Source organism: Ovis aries, chromosome 15, assembly GCF_016772045.2.
Source record: "Ovis aries strain OAR_USU_Benz2616 breed Rambouillet chromosome 15, ARS-UI_Ramb_v3.0, whole genome shotgun sequence".
Classification (NCBI taxonomy): Eukaryota; Metazoa; Chordata; class Mammalia; order Artiodactyla; family Bovidae; genus Ovis; species Ovis aries.
The window spans coordinates 43,750,268-43,773,333 of NC_056068.1; the positions used below are offsets into that span (position 1 = coordinate 43,750,268).

General features: G+C 37.5%; 1 protein-coding gene across 8 annotated transcripts in view; it reads left to right on the forward strand.

Moving 5' to 3' along the window:
• The window catches only part of STK33 (serine/threonine kinase 33), a 199,525-nt gene that overhangs the window by 83,212 nt on the left and 93,247 nt on the right, over positions 1-23,066 (forward strand). For 7 of the 8 annotated variants that reach the window (XM_060399944.1, XM_060399947.1, XM_060399945.1 and 4 more), the window contains 2 exons: positions 14,831-15,225; positions 16,540-16,653. In XM_060399944.1, coding sequence (XP_060255927.1) covers positions 15,001-15,225; positions 16,540-16,653 — 339 coding nt within the window. In that variant the 5' untranslated portion in view covers positions 14,831-15,000. Of the gene's footprint in view, positions 1-14,069; positions 14,206-14,830; positions 15,226-16,539; positions 16,654-23,066 lie in introns of those variants that run through there. The other variant, XM_060399946.1, reaches the window with a different exon arrangement.

A 23,066-nucleotide genomic window follows, 5' to 3' on the forward strand; every position in this document is an offset into this window, starting at 1 on the left:
GTTGTCGCTCAGTTGCTAAGTCATGTCTGACTCTTTGAGACCCCATGGACTATATAGCACACCAGACTTCTCTGTACTTCACTATCTCCCGAGTTTGCTCAAACTCGTGTTCATTGAGTCGGTGATGCTATCTAACCATCTCATCCTCTGCTGTCCACTTCTCCTTTTTTTTTTTTTTTAAGTTTTTTATTTTTTAAATTTTAAAATCTTTAATTCTTACATGCTTTCCCAAACATGAACCCCCTCCCACCTCCCTCCCCATAACATCTTTCTGGGTCATCCCCATGCACCAGCCCCAAGCATGCTACATCCTGCGTCAGACATAGACTGGCGATTCAATTCACATGATAGTATACATGTTAGAATGTCATTCTCCCAAATCATCCCACCCTCTCCCGCTCCCTCTGAGTCCAAAAGTCCGTTATACACATCTGTGTCTCTTTCCCTGTCTTGCATACAGGGTCGTCATTGCCATCTTCCTAAATTCCATATATATGTGTTAGTATACTGTATTGGTGTTTTTCTTTCTGGCTTACTTCACTCTGTATAATCGGCTCCAGTTTCATCCATCTCATCAGAACTGATTCAAATGAATTCTTTTTAACGGCTGAGTAATACTCCATTGTGTATATGTACCACAGCTTTCTTATCCATTCATCTGCTGATGGACATCTAGGTTGTTTCCATGTCCTGGCTATTATAAACAGTGCTGCAATGAACATTGGGGTACATGTGTCTCTTTCAATTCTGGTTTCCTCGGTGTGTATGCCCAGCAGTGGGATTGCTGGGTCATAAGGTAGTTCTATTTGCAATTTTTTAAGGAATCTCCACACTGTTCTCCATAGTGGCTGTACTAGTTTGCATTCCCACCAGCAGTGTAGGAGGGTTCCCTTTTCTCCACACCCTCTCCAGCATTTATTGCTTGCAGATTTTTGGATCAAAGCAATCTTGAGAAAGAAGAATGGAACTGGAGGAATCAACTTGCCTGACTTCAGGCTCTACTACAAAGCCACAGTCATCAAGACAGTATGGTACTGGCACAAAGACAGACATATAGATCAATGGAACAAAATAGAAAGCCCAGAGATAAATCCACACACATATGGACACCTTATCTTTGACAAAGGAGGCAAGAATATACAATGGAGTAAAGACAATCTCTTTAACAAGTGGTGCTGGGAAAACTGGTCAACCACTTGTAAAAGAATGAAACTAGATCACTTCCTAACACCGCACACAAAAATAAACTCAAAATGGATTAAAGATCTAAATGTAAGATCAGAAACTATAAAACTCCTAGAGGAGAACATAGGCAAAACACTCTCAGACATAAATCACAGCAGGATCCTCTATGATCCACCTCCCAGAATTCTGGAAATAAAAGCAAAAATAAACAAATGGGATCTAATTAAAATTAAAAGCTTCTGCACAACAAAGGAAACTATAAGCAAGGTGAAAAGACAGCCTTCTGAATGGGAGAAAATAATAGCAAATGAAGCAACTGACAAACAACTAATCTCAAAAATATACAAGCAACTTATGCAGCTCAATTCCAGAAAAATAAACGACCCAATCAAAAAATGGGCCAAAGAACTAAATAGACATTTCTCCAAAGAAGACATACGGATGGCTAACAAACACATGAAAAGATGCTCAACATCACTCATTATTAGAGAAATGCAAATCAAAACCACAATGAGGTACCACTTCACACCAGTCAGAATGGCTGCGATCCAAAAATCTGCAAGCACTTCTCCTTTTGCCACCAATCTTCTCCAGCATCAGGGTCTTTTCCAGTGAGTTGGCTTTTTGCACCAGGTGGCCAAAGCATTGGAGCTTCAGCTTCAGTCTTTCCAATGAATATTCAGGATTGATTTCCTTGAAGGTTGACTGGTTTGATCTCCTTACAGTCCAGGGGACTCTTACGAATCTTCCCTAGGACCACAGATTGAAAATATCAATTCTTTGGCACTCAGTCTTCTTTATGGTCCAACTCTCACATCTGTACATGACTACTGGAAAAATCATAGCTTTGACTAGATGGATCTTTGTTGGCAAATGATGTCTTTGCTTATTAATAATGCTTCTAGGTTTGTCATAGCTCTCCTTCCAAGGAGCAAGCATCTTTTAATTTCATGGTTGCAGTGATTTTAAAGCCCAGGAAAATAAGATCTGTCACTGCTTCCACTTTCTCCCCTTCTATTTGCCATGTGATGGGACCAGATGCAATGATCTTAGATTTTTTAATGTTTAATAGGCACTGTACAAATGTTATTTAGTTAGTTGTCACGATAATCATATAAGAGAGTTACTATTAGCTCCTCTTTATATATCCCCATATGTACAGAGCTAGTAAGTAGTAGACGTGAAAATTTAATCCTGATCGCTATCATTCTAAATTTTGTTTCCCACTTGATTACATTACTTCCCTGGTAACTCCCTCTTTTATATTACTTTTATACTTTTTAAAAAATTTTTATTTTTACTTTATTTTACTTTACAATACTGTATTGGTTTTGCCATACATTGACATGAATCCACCACGGGTGTATATGCGTTCCCTTTTATACTTTTTATATACTGATGATTGTATGTGTGTGTGCTCAGTTGCTCAATCATGTCTGACTCTTTGCAACCACATGGACTGTAGCCTGCCAGTCTCCCCTGTCCATGGAATTTTCCAGGCAAGAATACTGGAATGAGTTCTTACTCCAGGGGATCTTCCTGACCTGGGGATTGAACCTGCATTTCTTGTGGCTCCTGTGTTGGTAGGCTGATTCTTTGCCACTGTGCCACCTGGGAAGCCTATACTGATCATTATCTTTATCATAATCATTATCACTAAGGCCCATGACTTGATAATTTCTTTATTCCCTGTGCCCAGAACAATCCTTGGTATATAACAGATATTCAGAAAGTGTTCGCTGGATACATGCACACATGGTTAGATGACTGGGTTCTATGTTGTTCTGTTCTCCTGCTTTGTCCTCTCTTGCTCACTGCTTAACTCATTACTGTTCCCTGAAGACTCTTGGCTAGTCGTACAGAACCCTTACCAGTAAGGGCCTTTTAGGTCTTATTTCCCCCCTCTTTGCTATTGTTGAAATTAACAGACATGCCACATTGATGACCAAGATATGACATTATAAATGCCTTTGTTCTGACTAAGTCTGGGGTTTGTGTGCTGCAGATAAATGACTCATCATTAGAAGTGAAGAGAACAGTCTCTTCTCAAAAAATAAGTATCCTTATTTGAGGTGATTTGGCTAGGGAGCCTGAGAAAATTAACATATATATCACATGAATTTTTTTGGTTTCATCTATGACAGTAGCCATCATGGTCAACAAAAGAGTCTGAAATGCAGTACTTGGATGCAATCTCAAAAATGACAGAATGATCTCTGTTCAAATCCAGGGCAAACCATTCAATATCACAGTAATCCAAGCCTATGCCCCAACTAGTAATGCTGAAGAAGCTGAAGTTGAATGGTTCTGTGAAGACCTACAAGACCTTTTAGAACTCAACTAACACCCAAAAAAGATGTCCTTTCATTATAGGGGACTGGAATGCAAAAGTAGGAAGTCAAGAAACACCTGGGGTAAGAGGCAAATTTGGCCTTGAGATATGGAATGAAGCAGGGCAAAGGCTAATAGAGTTTTGCCAAGAGAGTTTTGCACTGGTCATAGCAAACACCCTCTTACAACAACACAAGAGAAGACTTTACACATGGACATCACCAGATGGTCAACACCAAAATCAGATTGATTATATTCTTTACAGCCAAAGATGGAGAAGCTCTATACAGTCAACAAAAACAAGACCAGGAGCTGACTGTGGCTCAGATCGTGAACTCTTTATTGCCAAATTCAGACTTAAATTGAAGAAAGTAGGAAAAAAACCACTAGACCATTCAGGTATGACCTAAGTCAAATCCTTTATGACTATACAGTGGAAGTGAGAAATAGATTTAAGGGACTAGATCTGATAGACAGAGTGCCTGATGAACTGTGGATGGAGGTTCATGACATTGTACAGGAGACAGGGATCAAGACCATCCCCATGGAAAAGAAATGCAAAAAAGCAAAATGGCTGTCTGGGGAGGCCTTACAAATAGCTGTGAAAAGAAGAGAAGCAAAAGCAAAGGAGAAAAGGAAAGATACAAGCATCTGAATGCAGAGTTCCAAAGAATAGCAAGGAGAGATAAGAAAGCCTTCCTCAGCGATCAATGCAAAGAAATAGAGGAAAACAACAGAATGGGAAAGACTAGAGATCTCTTCAAAAAAATTAGAGATACCAAGGGAACATTTCATGCAAAGATGGGCTCAATAAAGGACAGAAATGGTATGGACCTAACAGAAGCAGAAGATGTTAAGAAGAAGTGGCAAGAATACACAGAAGAACTGTACAAAAAAGATCTTTATGACCCAGATAATCACAATGGTGTGATCACTCAGCTAGAGCCAGACATCCTAGAATGTGAAGTCAAGTGGGCCTTAGAAAGCATCACTGAACAAAGCTAGTGGAGGTGAGGGAATGCTAGTTGAGTTATTTCAAATTCTGAAAGATGATGCTGTGAAAGTGCTGCACTCAATATGCCAGCAAATTTGGAAAACTCAGCAGTGGCCACAGGACTGGAAAAGGTCCGTTTTCATTCCAATCCCAAAGAAAGGCAATGCCAAAGAATGCTCAAACTACCACACAATTGCACTCATCTCACACACTAGTAAAGTAATGCTCAAAATTCTCCAAGCCAGGCTTCAGCAATACGTGAACTGTGAACTTCCAGATGTTCAAGCTGGTTTTAGAAAAGGCAGAGGAACCAGAGATCAAATTGCCAACATCCGCTGGATCATGGAAAAAGCAAGAGAGTTCCAGAAAGACATCTATTTCTGCTTTATTGACTATGCCAAAGCCTTTGACTGTGTGGATCACAATAAACTGTGGAAAATTCTGAAAGAGATAGGAATACCAGACCACCTGACCTGCCTCTTGAGAAATGTGTATGCAGGTCAGGAAGCAACAGTTAGAACTGGACATGGAACAACAGACTGGTTCCAAATAGGAAAAGGAGTACGTCAAGGCTGTATATTGTCACCCTGCTCATTTAACTTATATGCAGAGTACAGCGTGAGAAACGCTGGACTGGGTAAAGCACAAGCTGGAATCAAGATTGCCAAGAGAAATATCAATATCAGATATGCAGATGACACCACCCTTATGGCAGAAAGTGAAGAGGAACTAAAGAGCCTCTTGATGAAAGTGAAAGAGGAGAGTGAAAAAGTTGGCTTAAAGCTCAACACTCAGAGAGCTATGATCATGGCATCTGGTCCCATCACTTCATGGCAAGTAGATGGGGAAACAATGGAAACAGTGTCAGACTTTATTTTTCAGGGCTCCAAAATCACAGCAGATGGTGATCGCAGCCATGAAATTAAAAGACTCTTGCTCCTTGGAAGGAAAATTATGACCAACCTAGACCAGCATATTAAAAAGCAGAGACATTACTTTGCCAACAAAGGTCCATCTAGTCAAAACTATGGCTTTTCCAGTGGTCATGTAAGGATGTGAGAGTTGGACTATAAAGAAAGCTGAGTGCCAAAGAATTGATGCTTTTGAATTGTGGTGTTGGAGAAGACTTGAGATTCCTTTGGACTGCAAGGAGATCCAACCAGTCCATCCTAAAGGAAATCAGTCCTGAATATTCATTGGAAGGACTGATGCTGAAGCTGAAACTCCAATACTTTGGCCACCTGATGCAAAGAGTTGAGTCATTTGAAAAGACCCTGATGTTGGGAAAGATTGAAGGCAGGAGGAGGGGATGACAGAGGATGAGATGGTTGGATGGCATCACTGACTCAATGGACACGAGTTTGAGTAAGCTCTGGGAGTTGGTGATGGACAGGGAAGCCTGGCCTGCTGCAGTCCATGGGGTTGCAAAGAGTTGGACACGACTGAGTGACTGAACTGAACTGATGACATGCATGTTTTATATGAAAGAAGCGCAAGTCAGTTATTGTTAGTTAAACAATGTGTCAAAAAGTAGTCATTTTTTTAAATTGAATATGAGGATCTGAGTAATATTAAGGTTTATTCAGTTCAGTTCAGTCACTCAGTGGTGTCCGAATATTTGTGAGCCCATGAATCGCAGCATACCAGGCCTCCCTGTCCATCACCAACTCCCAGAGTTCACCCAAACTCATGTGCATCGAGTCGGTGATGCCATCCAGCCATTTCATTCTCAGTCGTCCCCTTCTCCTCCTGACCCTAGTCTCTCCCAGCGTCAGGGTCTTTTCCAGTGAGTCAACTCTTTGCATGAGGTGGCCAGAGTATTGGAGTTTCAGATTCAGCATCAGTCCTTTCAGTGAACAACCAGGACTGGTCTCCTTTCAGATGGACTGGTTGGATCTCCTTGCAGTCCAAGGGACTCTGAAGAGTCTTTTCCAACACCACAGTTCAAAAGCATCAATTCTTCGGCGCTCAGGTCCAACCCTCACATCTATACATGACCACTGGAAAAACCATAGCCTTGACTAGACGGACCTTTTTTGGCAAAGTAATGTGTATGCTTTTGAATATGCTACCTAGGTTGGTCATAAGTTTCCTTCTAAGGAGTAAGCGTCTTTAAATTTCATGGCTGCAGTCACCATCTGCAGTGATTTTGGAGCCCAAAAAATAAAGTCTGATACTGTTTCCACTGTTTCCCCATCTATTTCGCATGAAATGATGGGACCAGATGCCGTGATGGTAGTTTTCTGAATGTTTTAAGCCAACTTTTTCACTCTCTAGGACAAAGCTTTATAGTTGTTAAAGACTGGGCTTAGTCAGCCGAAATCCTTAGAGTTTTACAATATGGTATATCATTGAAGTAAATACTTGTATATATATATCCTTTAAGATTCACAAATTTGGGAGTGTAGTTGTAACATCTTGTCTGATAGGAAAACTGTCAGAAGTAGATGGCAATTTAGAGTAGAGGATTAGGGTCAGGCTTGGTATTGGGGTTTTGGTGTTTTGCTCTAAAATGAGAGCTTCAAGGTAGAGTGAGTGTTGGCAGTTAGTTTTTTGGCCAGGAGGTGTCTTCAGGTATATTATTTTTTTACATGATAAGCACTGGCTCTTTTACCCTAGGCACCTACATTGCATATTATACTTGTGTGTTCAGAAACACTGTTTCTATCAATCACTGAATAGTTATCAATCAATAATCCTTATTTAATAATGGAGATCTTTACTGAATATAGCTGAAAAAGCTGAGTGCCAGAGAATTGATGCTTTTGAACTGTGGTGTTGGAGAAGACTCTTGAGAGTCCCTTGGACTGCAAGGAGATCCAACCAGTCCATCCTCAAGGAGATCAGCCCCGGGATTTCTTTGGAGGGAATGATGCTGAAGCTGAAACTCCAGTACTTTGGCCACCTCATGCGAAGAGTTGACTCATTGGAAAAGACTCTGATGCTGGGAGGGATTGAGGGCAGGAGGAGAAGGGGACGACTGAGGTTGAGATGGCTGTATGGCCTCACTGACTCGATGGACGTGAGTCTGAGTGAACTCCGGGAGTTGGTGATGGACAGGGAGGTCTGGTGTGCTGCGATTCATGGGGTCACGAAGAGTCGGACATGACTGAGTGACTGAACTGAACTGAACTGAACTTACTGAATATAAGATGACAAGGAGAATAGAACATAGTCCCTGCCCTGGATGTTGTCACAGTCAAGAGAAGTATTTTTGTTGTTGTTGTTGTTTTTTATTAAACTAATATTACTTATAAAGAATCTTAAAAACAGAGATCATGGAATGTATTGTTAGTGTTTTATTATAGACTGTTTGGAGTTGTCATGCCTTCAAACATCTGGCTACAAGAAGTAGGTTGCCTGTTTGTTCAGTTTCTGAGTCGTGTCCAACTCTGCAACCCTGTGGACTACAGCATGCCAGGCTACCCTATCCTTCATTATCTCTTGGAGTTTGCTCAAACTCAAGTCCATTGAGTCGGTGATGCCATCCAACCATCTCATCTTCTACTGCCCCCTTCCCCTTTTGCCTTAAATCTTTCCCAGCATCAGGGTCTTTTCCAATGAGTCTGCTCTTTGCATCAGATGGCCAAAGTGTTTTAACTTCAGCTTTAGTGTCACTCCTTCCAATGAATATTCAGGGTTGATTTCCTTTAGGATTGACTGGTTTGATCTACTTGCTGTCCAAGGGACTGTCAGTAGCCTTCTCCAGCACTACAGTTCAAAAGCATCAATTCTTCGGCACTTAGCTTCTTTACGGTGCAGCTATCACATCTGTACAAAAACTACTGCAAAAACCATAGCTTTGACTATATACACCTTTGTTGGCAAAGTGATGTCTCTGCTTTTTAATATGCTGACTAAGTTTGTCATAGCTTTTCTTCCAAAGAGCAAGCATCTTTTAATTTCATGACTTCAGTCACTGTCTGCAGTTATTTTGGAGTCCAAGAAAATAAAATCTGTCACTGTTTCCACTTTTCCCCTTCAATTTGCCATGAAGTGATGGGACTGGATGCCATGATCTTTGTTTTTCTAATGTTGAGTTTTAAGCCAGCTTTTTCACTCTCCTTTTTCACCCTCATCAAGAGGTTCTTTAGTTACTCTTCACTTTCTGTCATTAGAGTGGTATTGTCTGCACATCTGAGGTTGTTGATATTTCTCCTGGAAATCTTGATTCCAGCTTGTGATTCAGACAGCCCAGCATTTCGCATGGTGTACTCTGCATAGTATACCTAATACATATAGTACACATAAATAAGCAGGGTGAAAATATACAGCCTTGACATACTCCTTTCCCAATTTTGAACCAGTCTGTTGTTCCATGTCTAATTCTAACTATTGCTCCTTGACTTGCATTCAGGTGTCTCAGGAGACAGGTAAGGTGGTCTGGTATTCCCATCACTTTAAGAATGTTCCAAACATGAACCCCCCTCCATGAAAAATAAATAAATAAATAAAAAAAAAAAAAAAAAAAAAAAAAAAAGAATGTTCCAGTTTGTTGTGATCCACACAGTCAAAGGCTGTTGTGTAGTCAATGAAATGAAAGTAGATATTTTTCTGGAATTCCCTTGCTTTTTCTATGACATCCTTGTTTATGTTTAAATATCATCTATGATTTCTTACAGCTGACCTTCCAACCTCTATTTGAACACTTATAGTGACAGAGATAGTCTTTCCTGTTAACTTAGACAGTTCTGAATGTTGGGAAGCCCTTTGTATCAGGTTGATATTGGCTTGCAGTGTCTTTGAATCACAAAGAACTCTAATTCCCTCTGCAGATCTATGAAGAGACCTCTGATATTCCCTCCTCAACATGACCCCTTTGTTTCTTGATAATTTTTCTATACACCTGCTTATTTTCTGCCTAAGTGATTTGTGATTATGGCTCTTCCCCCGCAAAATAAACACTCACAGATTTTCATTGAGTGTCCATTATGTACAGGATCAGCTGTGCTGACATAATGGTCCCTGACTTCAGATTACTTTTAATGTACATGGAGAAAAGACACTGGATAACAACAAGAAAAACATCAGAGAAAGAATTGGCAGGGATGGGGGAATCTCTCCCGTTTCTTTAAACCGTACTTTCTTTGTAAAATCTCTGTTCTTAAACTGTCAACATGGGGACCACATTTAAGACTGTCCCTCCAGATTATAGTTTAATCAGTGAGGAGTATTATGCAAATTAAAAATTTTAAATCTGATGGCATATGCTAGGTGTTAAATGTCAGAATTTTTAAATGTCTGAAATAAAATAAAATGAAATTTAAACATACAATAAATCCTTTTATAAGACAATATAGACCAATTTTCCTAATTATGACCTTAATGGAGATAGTAAACAAGTGCTGGTCTCATTTAACAACAGTATGATCTAGAAAGCTCATTTGGCCCCTCTTTAGGTTCTGTAAGCATGTTATGAAGACAAGTAGTTGAGAAGTGAATATACAGTCATTCTGCTTGGTCTGCATAATGTCAGACAATCCATAAGGTTTTTTTCTTCACTTGAATAGGACACATTTTTTACTGAATTGACTTGACTGTTAGGTTCCTTGTAGACATAGTCTTAGCAAAGAAAGCTAAAAATTGCTTTTGGGGAAGAAAATTGTAGCTAGTTATATCTCATAAAACCATTCTTGTGTTCATTTTCGAGGAAATTACTGTAAGTGTGTCTCGTAGGGCCAGTGTGTTAAGAGACCTTTTTATGCTGAAATAAAAACTCAGAGAGTTTCCGTATCAGGGTTGTTCTATTGACTTGTTTTACTCCTGAAAATAAAATGAGAATCTCTCGCCAAAGGAAAGCTCACATTTGTTAAACACTGACATTATTTGACCTTATTGTATTTATTTACATTATGTTTAATACTATGCATGTCCAGTCTACGGGGACACAAAGAAACTATTACATTATAAGTTTCTTTGGTTTCCTAATATGTTTTTCTATCCAAAGTCCTGTTTACATGTAATTCCATGGTTCTACATAAGAAGAGCTATTCATCTTTGTATTTACATAGAGATACGCTAGGTTTGCAATACCTGGTTCATTTTATGCCCCTAAAATATGAATGACATCATTTGGCCCACTAGACAGGTTTATTTTACTAACAAATCTTTCAGATCAATTCATAAGTGAGACAGGAATAAACGTGAGTAAATGTTTGTTCTATTTTGGTTTTTAAGTTAAAATAATTAGAATTCAGCCAGCCAAAAAGAAATTAAATTCAAAAGCCAATCCTTCTCAAGAAATTTTGCATACAGCTATTCCACCTATTGTTTTAGCATTGCTAGGGTAAGAAAGTAGAACATTACTTTGGCAAATGTAACAGTTGGTAAGCTGGGAAGCAGAAATGAAGCTTGTCAGTGAATACCAGGAACTCCTATATTTTCTGAATATAGCTACCAAATACTTCTAGGGCAATGGATGTGTCAGAAACTGGAGCGAGAAAGTACCTGGAAGTCTATGTCAGTGTCAGTGATACTGTGATAACTTGACATTGAGAGACTGAGGGAGAAACTAAAGAAAATGCTTTCTGAACTGAGCTAAGAAAAATACAACTATTTTCAATCCACAAAATAAGCTGTCTTAGAAATGGGAAATTTAATATTTAAAGATTCTCTTGAAAGTTTGTGGATATATATATATATATATAAAAATATATGGAGAAGAAAATGGCAACCCACTCCAGTGCTCCTGCCTGGAAAATTCCATGAACTGAGGAGCCTTGACAGGGGCTCCTATCCATGGGGTTGCAAAGAGTCGGACATGACTGAGCGACTTCACTCACAGGATTGGGAACACGTGTACACCTGTGGCGGATTCATGTTGATGTATGGCAAAACCAATCAATATTGTAAAGTAATTAGCCTCCAATTAAAATAAATAAATTTAAATTAAAAAATGATTGTAATAAAAAATAAAATAAAAGGAACAATAAAAAACTTGAGGGATATAGTAAGAATGCTTTTAGGAGTATTGTTTATAATGAAGGAACTTAGCTACATTTTAAATAAACCTTTACATTATGAAAACTTCTTTCAGTTTCTTATAAAAAGTACTATAAAATCAGTATTCTTAATGCATGCATAAAATGATGCCTTGCATATCTGATATGGGACTTTTCTACACCTGCAGAGAGAAAGCATTATTTTTTTTTCTAAACAGAAAGGCTGTTATTTGCAGATCTACTCTGCTGCTCTGAGTCATTGATGGTTACAGGCTTATATATTTAACCTGAAATGCAAAGCATTTTCTTCCAAGGCCTAAAGTTAAATCATTTTTCAGTGTGCATAAAGGTACATTCTGAGTTTTGTTTGTCTTGCTACATATACTTGGAAAACAAGGTCAAGCATTTGTTAAAATGTGTGTATGTTGGCATCAGTTGCATTCTTTTTTCCCTCTGCCTGTCTGAAGGGTACCCTTGATGTACCTTTTCCAGTGCTCACCATTATGGGTTTTAATCACATCAGTAGGATTTTTTGTACTGCTTTGGTGAAAGGTCATACTTATTGGGCTGACTTGCCTATTTATTTCTATCTAGTAATCTTAGAATATGCTGTTACCTAGGATAAAGATAAATACAGGCACACCATTTAGGATTTTTGCATCTCTTCACAGAAAAGATTGGCATATAAGAGCTCCTCTGTTTTTGAGAACACTGCCATGATCTGATTTTGGTTATTCTAACTGAATGAAACGAATTGGATGGCTTTCATTGCTATGAAACAGTTTGTGTACTTAGTCACTTAGTTGTGTCCTACCCTTTGTGACTCATTGGCCTGCCAGCCTCTTCTGTCCATGGGAATTTTTAGGCAAGAATACTGAAGTAGGTTGCTATTTCTTTCTCCAGGGGATCTTCCAGACCCAGGAATCTAACCGTGTGTCTCCTGCATTGCAGGCAGATTCTTTACCCACTGAGCCTTCGAGGAAGCCTCATGAAACAATTTACATATATGGAAATAATCTGTTCCCTAAAAGTAGGAAGGAACTCTGATACAGAACTTCCCAAGTGAAATGATAAATGCTGTGAACAAAAATAAAGCAAAGTAAGGGAACAGAATGAATGGCCTGCTATTTCAGATGAGATGGTTAGAAGAGGTCTCTCAGATGAGCAGAAATCACCATGAAGTGAGGGAGCAAGCCATGCAAATATCTGAGGAAAGCGCATCCTAGCAGAGGAAGCAAGGGCCAAAGCCGCGAGAAGGCACTGTGCTTGGCATATGCAAGGAACAGCAAGGAGACCAGTGTATTTAGAGCAAGGGAGAGAGTGGAGAGAGAAATCTGAGAGGGAGTGAAGGTTCAGTTTATTTGAAGCCTTATAGGCAAAATTCAACAGAACCTACATTTCTTTTTCATTTCTGTTCATCTTAAATTTTGTTTTTTAATATGTTTTTCTCTTTCTTTGATTTGACTTCTCATGTAGTATTTTTTTTGTTCTTTCTTTTTCTATTTTTAATAAAGTTTTAAGAATAAAAGTTTTTCTTTAAGTACAACTTTGCTTGCATTCTGTAAGGTTCATGGCCAGAAGTCAACTGCAAGGGATGTGCAGAAATGGAGGATTTTAGTTAGCATATTGCTATCCCAGACAGAATTAGGGTTCTGTTAATAAGGAAGAGTGGGGGAATAAATATTGGATAAACTACTAGCAATATCTTTCACAAAATCCTTTGGGCCTGGAAGATTTTCCTATAGATTCCCAAGCTGTACAGACTATTACAAAGCTTCATGAGATGGAAGGATAGCCAATTTATTTTATAAAACTGCCAGAATCTTGTATCAAAACCTGATAAAGATGAGTGAAAAGGAAAATTAGAGACCAGTTTAACTTATGAATATAACTGTGAAAAGTCAGAATACAAACATTTCAATTTTTCAGCACATTGAAAGAATCATCCATCATGATCATGTAGGGTTCAGAACCAAAATGCAAGAGTGCTTTAATATTAAGAAAGCTTTTAATACCATAGAACATACCAAAAAATCAAATAAGAAAAATATGATAATCACGATAGGTAAAGATTTGATCAAAGTCAATCCTTATTTTTGATTAGAAAACCAATCTTAGATAACTAAAGCTAGAAATTTATTTCTTTAATGAAATAAAGATATCTAGCTCCTATTCTGGTCAAGTTTATTCCAGTTCGAAGAACAAAGGTATATTCTATATATCCCCAGACTTATCGATCTATGACTTCAAAATATGCTTTCAAGTAATATCTGAAGTAGGATGGCAGGGAACCATGATGCTGTACTCCCAGTTACTTCTGGAAGTTTCTCAGTTTCTTTTTCATGTGCTGCAGAACACATCCCCCCTCATTCCTAAACTCACATGTTTCCAACTTGCCACTATACATATTGCTGCAATAACTGGTTAGGTAGAATGATGGGCATACCTGTTTATTTAGGGAAAAGTAGCACACACTAGTTCCTGTTTTTCTATTTGAGAGTAAAAATAAGATACTTCTGATATTGCCTTTGAACTTTTAGCATTAGATAGCTTTATAGAATCAAATTACCTACTCCTTTGTGAAATGTATGGTATGGATTTGGGGCATTCCAGGTGACTCAGTGGTAAAGAATCTGCCTGCCGATGAAGGAGACACAGGTTCTCAATCCCTGGGTTGAGAAGATCCCCTGGAGGAGGAAATGGCAACCCACTCCAGTATTCTTGCCCGGAGAATCCCATGGACAGAGAAGCCTGGTGAGCTATATAGTGCATGGGGTGTAAAGAGTCAGACATGACTTAGCGACTGAGTGCACCACAACATGGATTTACTCTGATGGTATGTAGACAGAGGCTCATTAACTTTTGAAACCACAGTAATGTGTGTTTTATACAAGTATTTTAAAGCCTTTTTTATTTACTACAACCCACCTTATGAAATGCATTTTATATTGTGACCAAGTGTACACACACACATACACACACACACATGTTCTATACATTCATAACTAAGTAATTTTTTTAAAGTTTCATAAACCGTACCAAGGAGCTATGCAAAATGCTCTCATATATTTATCTATTTTATTCTACTTTATTTTTAAAAATTTGTATCAACCCACCGAATTTCCTTAGACCACACTTTTTAGCAGTTCAGAAGGTGATTCTTTGGGCTGTTAAATAAATATCCGGAGTTCAAGGAATCAATTCTGGAAGATAAGAATGTATTGGTTTTTAGAAATGTATTCTAATTTCATTGTAAATATTAACTTTTCATGTATAGGCAGGATGCTTTTGGTGCTAGTTGCTAGTTTGTCTTTGATTTCTAGGAGAGTGATAGGATAAGAAAGAATTTTCTAAATGGAGATTTCTTTTCTTCCTGCAGCTCTCATGTGTGACTGGAAGTGGAGTGCATCATTAACCTAAGGACCTCACCACTTGGAAGTTACAGTTTTCACCACCAGCCTACCTTTTCCTTTTCGGTCTGGTTCTTTTCCTCAAACAGCAGAAACATCTTTCTTTTAATAAAGTTGCTTTTGTTGCAGAGTTAAGCAAATGGCTGATAGCAGCTGTGGTAAAAAATCCACAAAGTGCCCCCACTGCTCATCTGCTTCTCAGAAAAATGCACTTTGTACATGTTCTTGTAAAACAAAGCTTTCTCCAATGTCAGTGGTGGAAATGTCACAGACATCAAGCACAGGCAGTTCAGAATTTACATTTTCACCAGAAAAAAAAAAAGAAAAAGGAGCCAGCAAAGATGTTACCTGTGGAAAAGATTCGGTAAATATTAAAGATTCTACATCTCAACACAAGTTGATGTCCCATTCCCTAATCCCATCCCTGCATTCATCCTTATCCATGGGTCAGTGCCTTCTTTACTATTAAGGTAACATTTCTTTCTTACAGAAGAGGTAAGAAAAATCAGTTGATAATTTCTTTCATTCTGTTAACCAACCACTGCCCCAAATTAATGATTTCCTAGGATTATAAGTAATTTGGAATGTTATTCCAGCTTTTATTTAAAAAATGGTTTATATGGAAATTGATCGGTTTTCAAATTGAATTAAACCTGAATTTGGGGGCGTTTTCTTCAACTGATGCAGAATGAGATTTATGATTGTGGTTAAATACAGGGTGGTTATTATTTAAGACAGTTCCTGGTTATCTAGATGGAATATCAAATATACCTTACAAAATTGATTTGCCTTAGTTACAATCTGTGAATATGCAGTTGGACAGGTTTGGGTATGTTTTCCTTTATAGAGAAGAGGCACTCTGGAAGATTGTCATTGATAGAGCATAAATTTGGAGACAGAGAGCAGTAAGTTTAAGAAAAGTTAGGTTATCAGTCCTCAAATTTATACCTTTTTCAAATTTTCACTATAAACTGTTATTTCTGAATTGTATTATGGTATAGTTATTGCCATATAGATGTCTCTGAGTGAATTGTTGCTATGTTATTTTCATTCAAAGAATATTTTGTGACTGTCTGGTCAGTAATTTCTTGTGTATAACCTATTTGAGATGATTGTTATGTCTTGAAACAAGAGTGATTGAGAAAACTGTGAAGTTGCCTTCTCTTGTGATTTTAAAGATTTTAAGTCTTGATTTATCTTCTGTGCAGGTCATCATGTAGAATTGCCTGGATTCAGGGGATTAGATTGAATAACTTCCTAAGGCCTCTTTTAGCCTAATGAGTGAATGAATTATATAGGGCTTTGAATTTGAAAAAGGCAATAAACTATCTTGTATACAATAAATATCTTGACACGTATTAAATTTTTTCAGATTATCTAAATTAGGGTTCTTACTTTGTTTGATCTTCCTGGTGGCTCAGATGGTAAAGCATCTGCCTGCAATGTGGGAGACCCGGGTTCTATTCCTGGGTTGGGAAGATCCCCTGGAGAAGGAAATGGCAATCCACTCCAGCACTCTTGCCTGGAAAATCCCTTGAATGGAGGAGCCTGATAGGCTACAGTCCATGGGGTCACAAAGAGTTGGACACGACTGAGCTACTTCACTTTCTTTCACTTCACTTTGTCAACAAGTATATTGTATCTTAATATTAATATCAAAATTTCTTTTTGGTTCAAGCCCTCAAAATCTTCAAATGTAGAGAGAAAACCATCTCAACAACAGTGGGGTCGGGGCAACTTCACAGAAGGAAAAATTCCTCACATAAGGATGGACAATGGAGCTGCTATTCAGGTATATAGAGGCCAAACTGAAGCTACTAGAACATTTTCAAATTTCTTCTAAGTCAATGTTCATGACAAATGTGATTTAAAAAGTCTGTCTGTAGGGAAAGAAAAGAAAAGAAGAAACTTAACTATTTTTAAGATTGTTGAAGTCTTTACTAAAGCAACTGCGGACTAATTATTTTTTTCTGTTCATAGAGATGTAACTTGACTTGCGTAATTAAGTGGAGGACATTTATTAGATAAAATGAGAGCATTTGGTCTCCAGGTCTTGCCGGTTGCTGAGGGCAGTTGTGAAATCTTTATATAGACCTATTTGAGAGGAAGAGAGAGACCAGATGACTTAGATGGTTTGGCTCTTCACTTCTTCGATGACCAGTAGGGAGGCCAAAATTTCCCTCGTGGACTTGCCCATTTTTTCCCAGCTTGTGATTGAATGAATACCAATATTATTCTTCCCAGGATTCTAGTTCTTATATGCAAATATGACTTAAATTAAATACCATCTTAGAAATTAAAATGTGTTCCTTTAATCCTAGATTGAAGGAACTACAATAGGAACAACTACAAGAGGAAAATTCCATTAATGTTAAATAACTTTGAACAATTCTTTTAAAAAATATTTAGCAATCTACTTGAAGTGATCAGAAAAACTTTCTAAGAAACTCTGACCTGAAAGCTTAAATCTTCCCCTGTGAAAGATTTTGTTAAGTCTTACAAAATCTTGCAAAAGACCTGCATTAAAAAAAAATCCACAAATTTACTGTTTTAAATTTGGTCATAAGAGCTTATTTTTTTTTCTTTTTTTTAAATTATTTTTTTATTTTTTATTTTTTTAAATTTTTATTTTTACTTTATTTTACTTTACAATACTGTATTGGTTTTGCCATACATTGACATGAATCCACCACGGGTGTACATGCGATCCCAAACATGAACCCCCCTCCCACCTCCCTCCCCACAACATCCCTCTGGGTCATTCCCGTGTACCAACCCCAAGCATGCTGTATCCTGCATTGGACATAGACTGGCGATTCGATTCTTACATGATAGTATACATGTTTCAATGCCATTCTCCCAAATCATCCCACCCTCTCCCTCTCCCTCTGAGTCCAAAAGTCTGCTCTACACATCTGTGTCTCCTTTTGCTGTCTTGCATACAGGGTCATCATTGCCATCTTTCTAAATTCCATATATATGTGTTAGTATACTTTATTGGTGTTTTTCTTTCTGGCTTACTTCACTCTGTATTATCGGCTCCAGTTTCATCCATCTCATCAGAACTGATTCAAATGTATTCTTTTTAATGGCTGAGTAATACTCCATTGTGTATATGTACCACAGCTTTCTTATCCATTCATCTGCAGATGGACATCTAGGTTGTTTCCATGTCCTGGCTATTATAAACAGTGCTGCGATGAACATTGGGGTACATGTGTCTCTTTCAATTCTGGTTTCCTTGGTGTGTATGCCCAGCAGTGGGATTGCTGGGTCATATGGCAGTTCTATTTGCAGTTTTTTAAGGAATCTCCACACTGTTCTCCATAGTGGCTGTACTAGTTTGCATTCCCACCAACAGTGTAGGAGGGTTCCCTTTTCTTCACACCCTCTCCAGCATTTATTACTTGCAGATTTTTGGATCGCAGACATTCTGACTGGTGTGAAGTGGTACCTCATTGTGGTTTTGATTTGCATTTCTCTAATAATGAGTGACGTTGAGCATCTTTTCATGTGTTTGTTAGCCATCCGTATGTCTTCTTTGGAGAAATGTCTATTTAGTTCTTTGGCCCATTTTTTGATTGGGTCGTTTATTTTTCTGGAGTTCAGCTGCATAAGTTGCTTGTATATTTTTGAGATTAGCTGTTTGTCAGTTGTTTCATTTGCTATTATTTTCTCCCATTCAGAAGGCTGTCTTTTCACCTTGCTTATATTTTCCTTTGTTGTGCAGAAGCTTTTAATTTTAATTAGATCCCATTTGTTTATTTTTGCTTTTATTTCCAGAATTCTGGGAGGTGGATCATAGAGGATCCTGCTGTGATTTATGTCGGAGAGTGTTTTGCCTATGTTCTCCTCTAGGAGTTTTATAGTTTCTGGTCTTACATTTAGATCTTTAATCCATTTTGAGTTTATTTTTGTGTGCAGTGTTAGAAAGTGATCTAGTCTCATTCTTTTACAAGTGGTTGACCAGTTTTCCCAGCACCACTTGTTAAAGAGATTGTCTTTACTCCATTGTATATTCTTGCCTCCTTTGTCAAAGATAAGGTGTCCACATGTGTGTGGATTTATCTCTGGGCTTTCTATTTTGTTCCATTGACCTATATGTCTGTCTTTATGCCAGTACCATACTGTCTTGATGACTGTGGCTTTGTAGTAGAGCCTGAAGTCAGGCAAGTTGATTCCTCCAGTTCCATTCTTCTTTCTCAAGATTGCTTTGGCAATTCGAGTTTTTTTGTATTTCCATACAAATCTTGAAATTATTTTTTCTAGTTCTGTGAAAAATATGGCTGGTAGCTTGATAGGGATTGCATTGAATTTGTAAATTGCTTTGGGTAGTATACTCATTTTCACTATATTGATTCTTCCAATCCATGAACATGGTATATTTCTCCATCTATTAGTGTCCTCTTTGATTTCTTTCACCAGTGTTTTATAGTTTTCTATATATAGGTCTTTAGTTTCTTTAGGTAGATATATTCCTAAGTATTTTATTCTTTTCGTTGCAATGGTGAATGGAATTGTTTCCTTAATTTCTTTTTCTACTTTCTCATTATTAGTGTATAGGAATGCTAAAGAAGGCCACTACATAATGATCAAAGGATCAATCCAAGAAGAAGATATAACAATTATAAATATATATGCACTCAATATAGGAGCACCGCAATATGTAAGACAAATGCTAACAAGTATGAAAGGGGAAATTAACAATAACACATTAATAGTGGGAGACTTTAATACCCCACTCACACCTATGGACAGATCAACTAAACAGAAAATTAACAAAGAAACACAAACTTTAAATGATACATTAGACCAGTTAGACTTAATTGATATCTATAGGACATTTCACCCCAAAACAATGAATTTCACCTTTTCTCAAGTGCTCATGGAATCTTCTCCAGGATAGATCACATCCTGGGCCATAAATCTAACTTTGATAAATTTAAAAAAATTGAAATCATTCCAAGCATCTTTTCTGACCATAATGCATTAAGATTAGATCTCAATTACAGGAAAAAAACTATTAAAAATTCCAACATATGGAGGTTGAACAACACACTTCTGAATAACCAACAAATCACAGAATAAATCAAAAAAGAAATCAAAATATGCATAGAAACGAATGAAAATGAAAACACAACAACCCCAAACCTGTGGGACACTATAAAAGCAGTGCTAAGAGGAAAGTTCATAGCACTACAGGCATACCTCAAGAAACAAGAAAAAAGTCAAATAAATAACCTAATTCTATACCTAAAGCAACTAGAAAAGGAAGAATTGGAGAACCCCAGAGTTAGTAGAAGGAAAGAAATCTTAAAAATTAGGGCAGAAATAAATGCAAAAGAAACAAAAGAGACCATAGCAAAAATCAACAAAGCCAAAAGCTGGTTCTTTGACAGGATAAATAAAATTGACAAACCATTAGCCAGACTCATCAAGAAGCAAAGAGAGAAAAATCAAATCAATAAAATTAGAAATGAAAATGGAGAGATCACAACAGACAACACAGAAATACAAAGGATCATAAGAGACTACTATCAGCAATTATATGCCAATAAAATGGACAACGTGGAAGAAATGGACAAATTCTTAGAAAAGTACAATATTCCAAAACTGAACCAGGAAGAAATAGAAAATCTTAACAGACCCATCACAAGCACGGAGATTGAAACTGTAATCAGAAATCTTCCAGCAAACAAAAGCCCAGGTCCAGATGGCTTCACAGCTGAATTCTACCAAAAATTTCAAGAAGAGCTAACACCTATCCTCCTCAAACTCTTCCAGAAATTGCAGAGGAAGGTAAACTTCCAAACTCATTCTATGAGGCCACCATCACCCTAATACCAAAACCTGATAAAGATGCCACAAAAAAAGAAAACTACAGGCCAATATCACTGATGAACATTCCTTTTCCCTTCCATTTCTTCCTTCTCCTTTTTCCTCATGCAAAAATCCTCCACAAAATTCTAGCAATCAGAATCCAACAACACACTAAAAAGATCATCCACCATGACCAAGTGGGCTTTATCCCAGGGATGCAAGGATTCTTCAATATCCGCAAATCAATTAATGTAATTCACCACATTAACAAATTGAAAAATAAAAGCCATATGATTATCTCAGTAGATGCAGAGAAGGCCTTTGACAAAAATCAACATCCATTTATGATTAAAACTCTCCAGAAAGCAGGAATAGAAGGAACATACCTCAACATAATAAAAGCTATATATGACAAACCCACAGCAAACATTATCCTCAATGGTGAAAAATTGAAAGCATTTCCCCTAAAGTCAGGAACAAGACAAGGGTGCCCACTTTCACCGCTACTATTCAACATAGTTCTGGAAGTTTTGGCCACAGCAATCAGAGCACAAAAAGAAATAAAAGGAATCCAAATTGGAAAAGAAGTAAAACTCTCACTGTTTGCAGATGACATGATCCTCAACATAGAAAACCCTAAAGACTCCACCAGAAAATTAGTAGAGCTAATCAATGAATATAGTAAAGTTGCAGGATATAAAATCAACACACATAAGAGCTTTTGTAAAAGAAAAATGTATTCATTTATCAGCTCACTCATTCATTCCTTGATTGGATTATGGGAAAAATTCTCAGTTTTCCTTCTTTTCTTTGCCTTTGTTCTCCCGCATGCTTCTCAGGAGCCATCTCTTTCATACCATTTTCCCTTATGTTCCCAGAATTTTAGCTCTGGTCTCTGGCCCCAGTGTCATTTTGTTTTTTTTTCTTTTAACTTAAGACTGTATGACTTAAGTAAAAATTTTCTCTCTTGAGTTACAAATGGTGTTGTGCAGTCACTGTGTCTGACTCTGCTGGACGGCAGCGTGCCAGGCTCTGTCCTCCACTGTCCTCCAGAGTTTGTTCAAATTCATGTCCATTGAGCCAGACATGAGACAAGCAATAAAAAAACAGGAATTATGTTTTATTCATCTTTGTAGTCCCCAAAGTATTTATCACAAGAAGATAGCTAAGAAAAATCCACATGTTGAAGCTGAACATTTTTCTTTTCTTCTTTTTTCTTTCCCTTTCTGTGTCTTCCCTTCTCGCCTTGTGTCTCTTTCCTTTCCTTGGTTCCTCTCTTCTTCTCTCTCCTCCCTTCCATTTCTTCCTTCTCCTTTTTCCTCATGCACTAAGCATGACTATTTTGCTTACAAGGTTTCAGGCAGGCTTTTTAAAGGATAAAAAAGAAACACCTTTATAAGGTGTTTCTAGACCGTCTTGGAAGGAAAAAATTGAGTCCAAATATTTGTAAGCTAGAGAGTAAATAATAGTGTTTGAGGACCAATGCATACATGTTGAAAAAAGTCAAAAGGACAATCACCATGGTGCAGAGTTAGGCAGAAAAGCCCTTTGTGAAGTAGGTAAGTAATTAGTTGGATACTCCATCTTCTTTTACAAAAGTCAGAAAGGAATGTAAGCAGGAAAAAATATGAAGTCTAGCAGTAATTTATCTGTTGCAGGGTGCAGATGAAAGTAGTCACACAGGGGGAATCTGGCATCTCTAAGGCAGGCTCTAAGAAGTCTCCAAGAGAGACTTCCTCCAGTGACATTAGCTCAGGGGTTCTCTTCTGTTCTAATCACTGGGCATAATGGGTCTAGAAACTCTTGTTAATGCCCTGGAGTTGATTTAGATTAGGGAGACTGGCTCTCTCCAACAAAATTCACAAGAACTGAAAGTGTAAATGAGTTACCTGCTTGTTATTTTACAACATGAAATGGAATGCTGGTATTGTCAAGACCAGTGCATTCCGTCTTTGTAAGCAGGAGTGAAGTGATAAACAGAAGGATCCTTGGTTTGGATAATGTTACTATGGATGGTTTTAATTTTTTTCTAAATGCTTATTTAAAAACTTTAATAAATATAAAAAAGGATTTATATGATCCTTTTCCTAAAACAAAACAAATAAAACAACAAAAATGATTATTTAGTAGAAACAATGAAGAGAAAGGTTACCTGGTAAACAGGAAAGCAGTTGTCTAGTGGTTAATATGTGTTGACTTTATAGTATAGTTCTCAGAGTTTGGGAATAATTTTTTGGACAACTTATTTTATACAAACAGTATATATTTATATATTTGTATACATGTTTTAATAGTCCGTTCTTCTTCTTGTGAAAACATTTCTTTAATATTATAGTTTATGAGAGTTTCATTTTTTATATATTTGAAGTTTTCCACGTTTCCTCA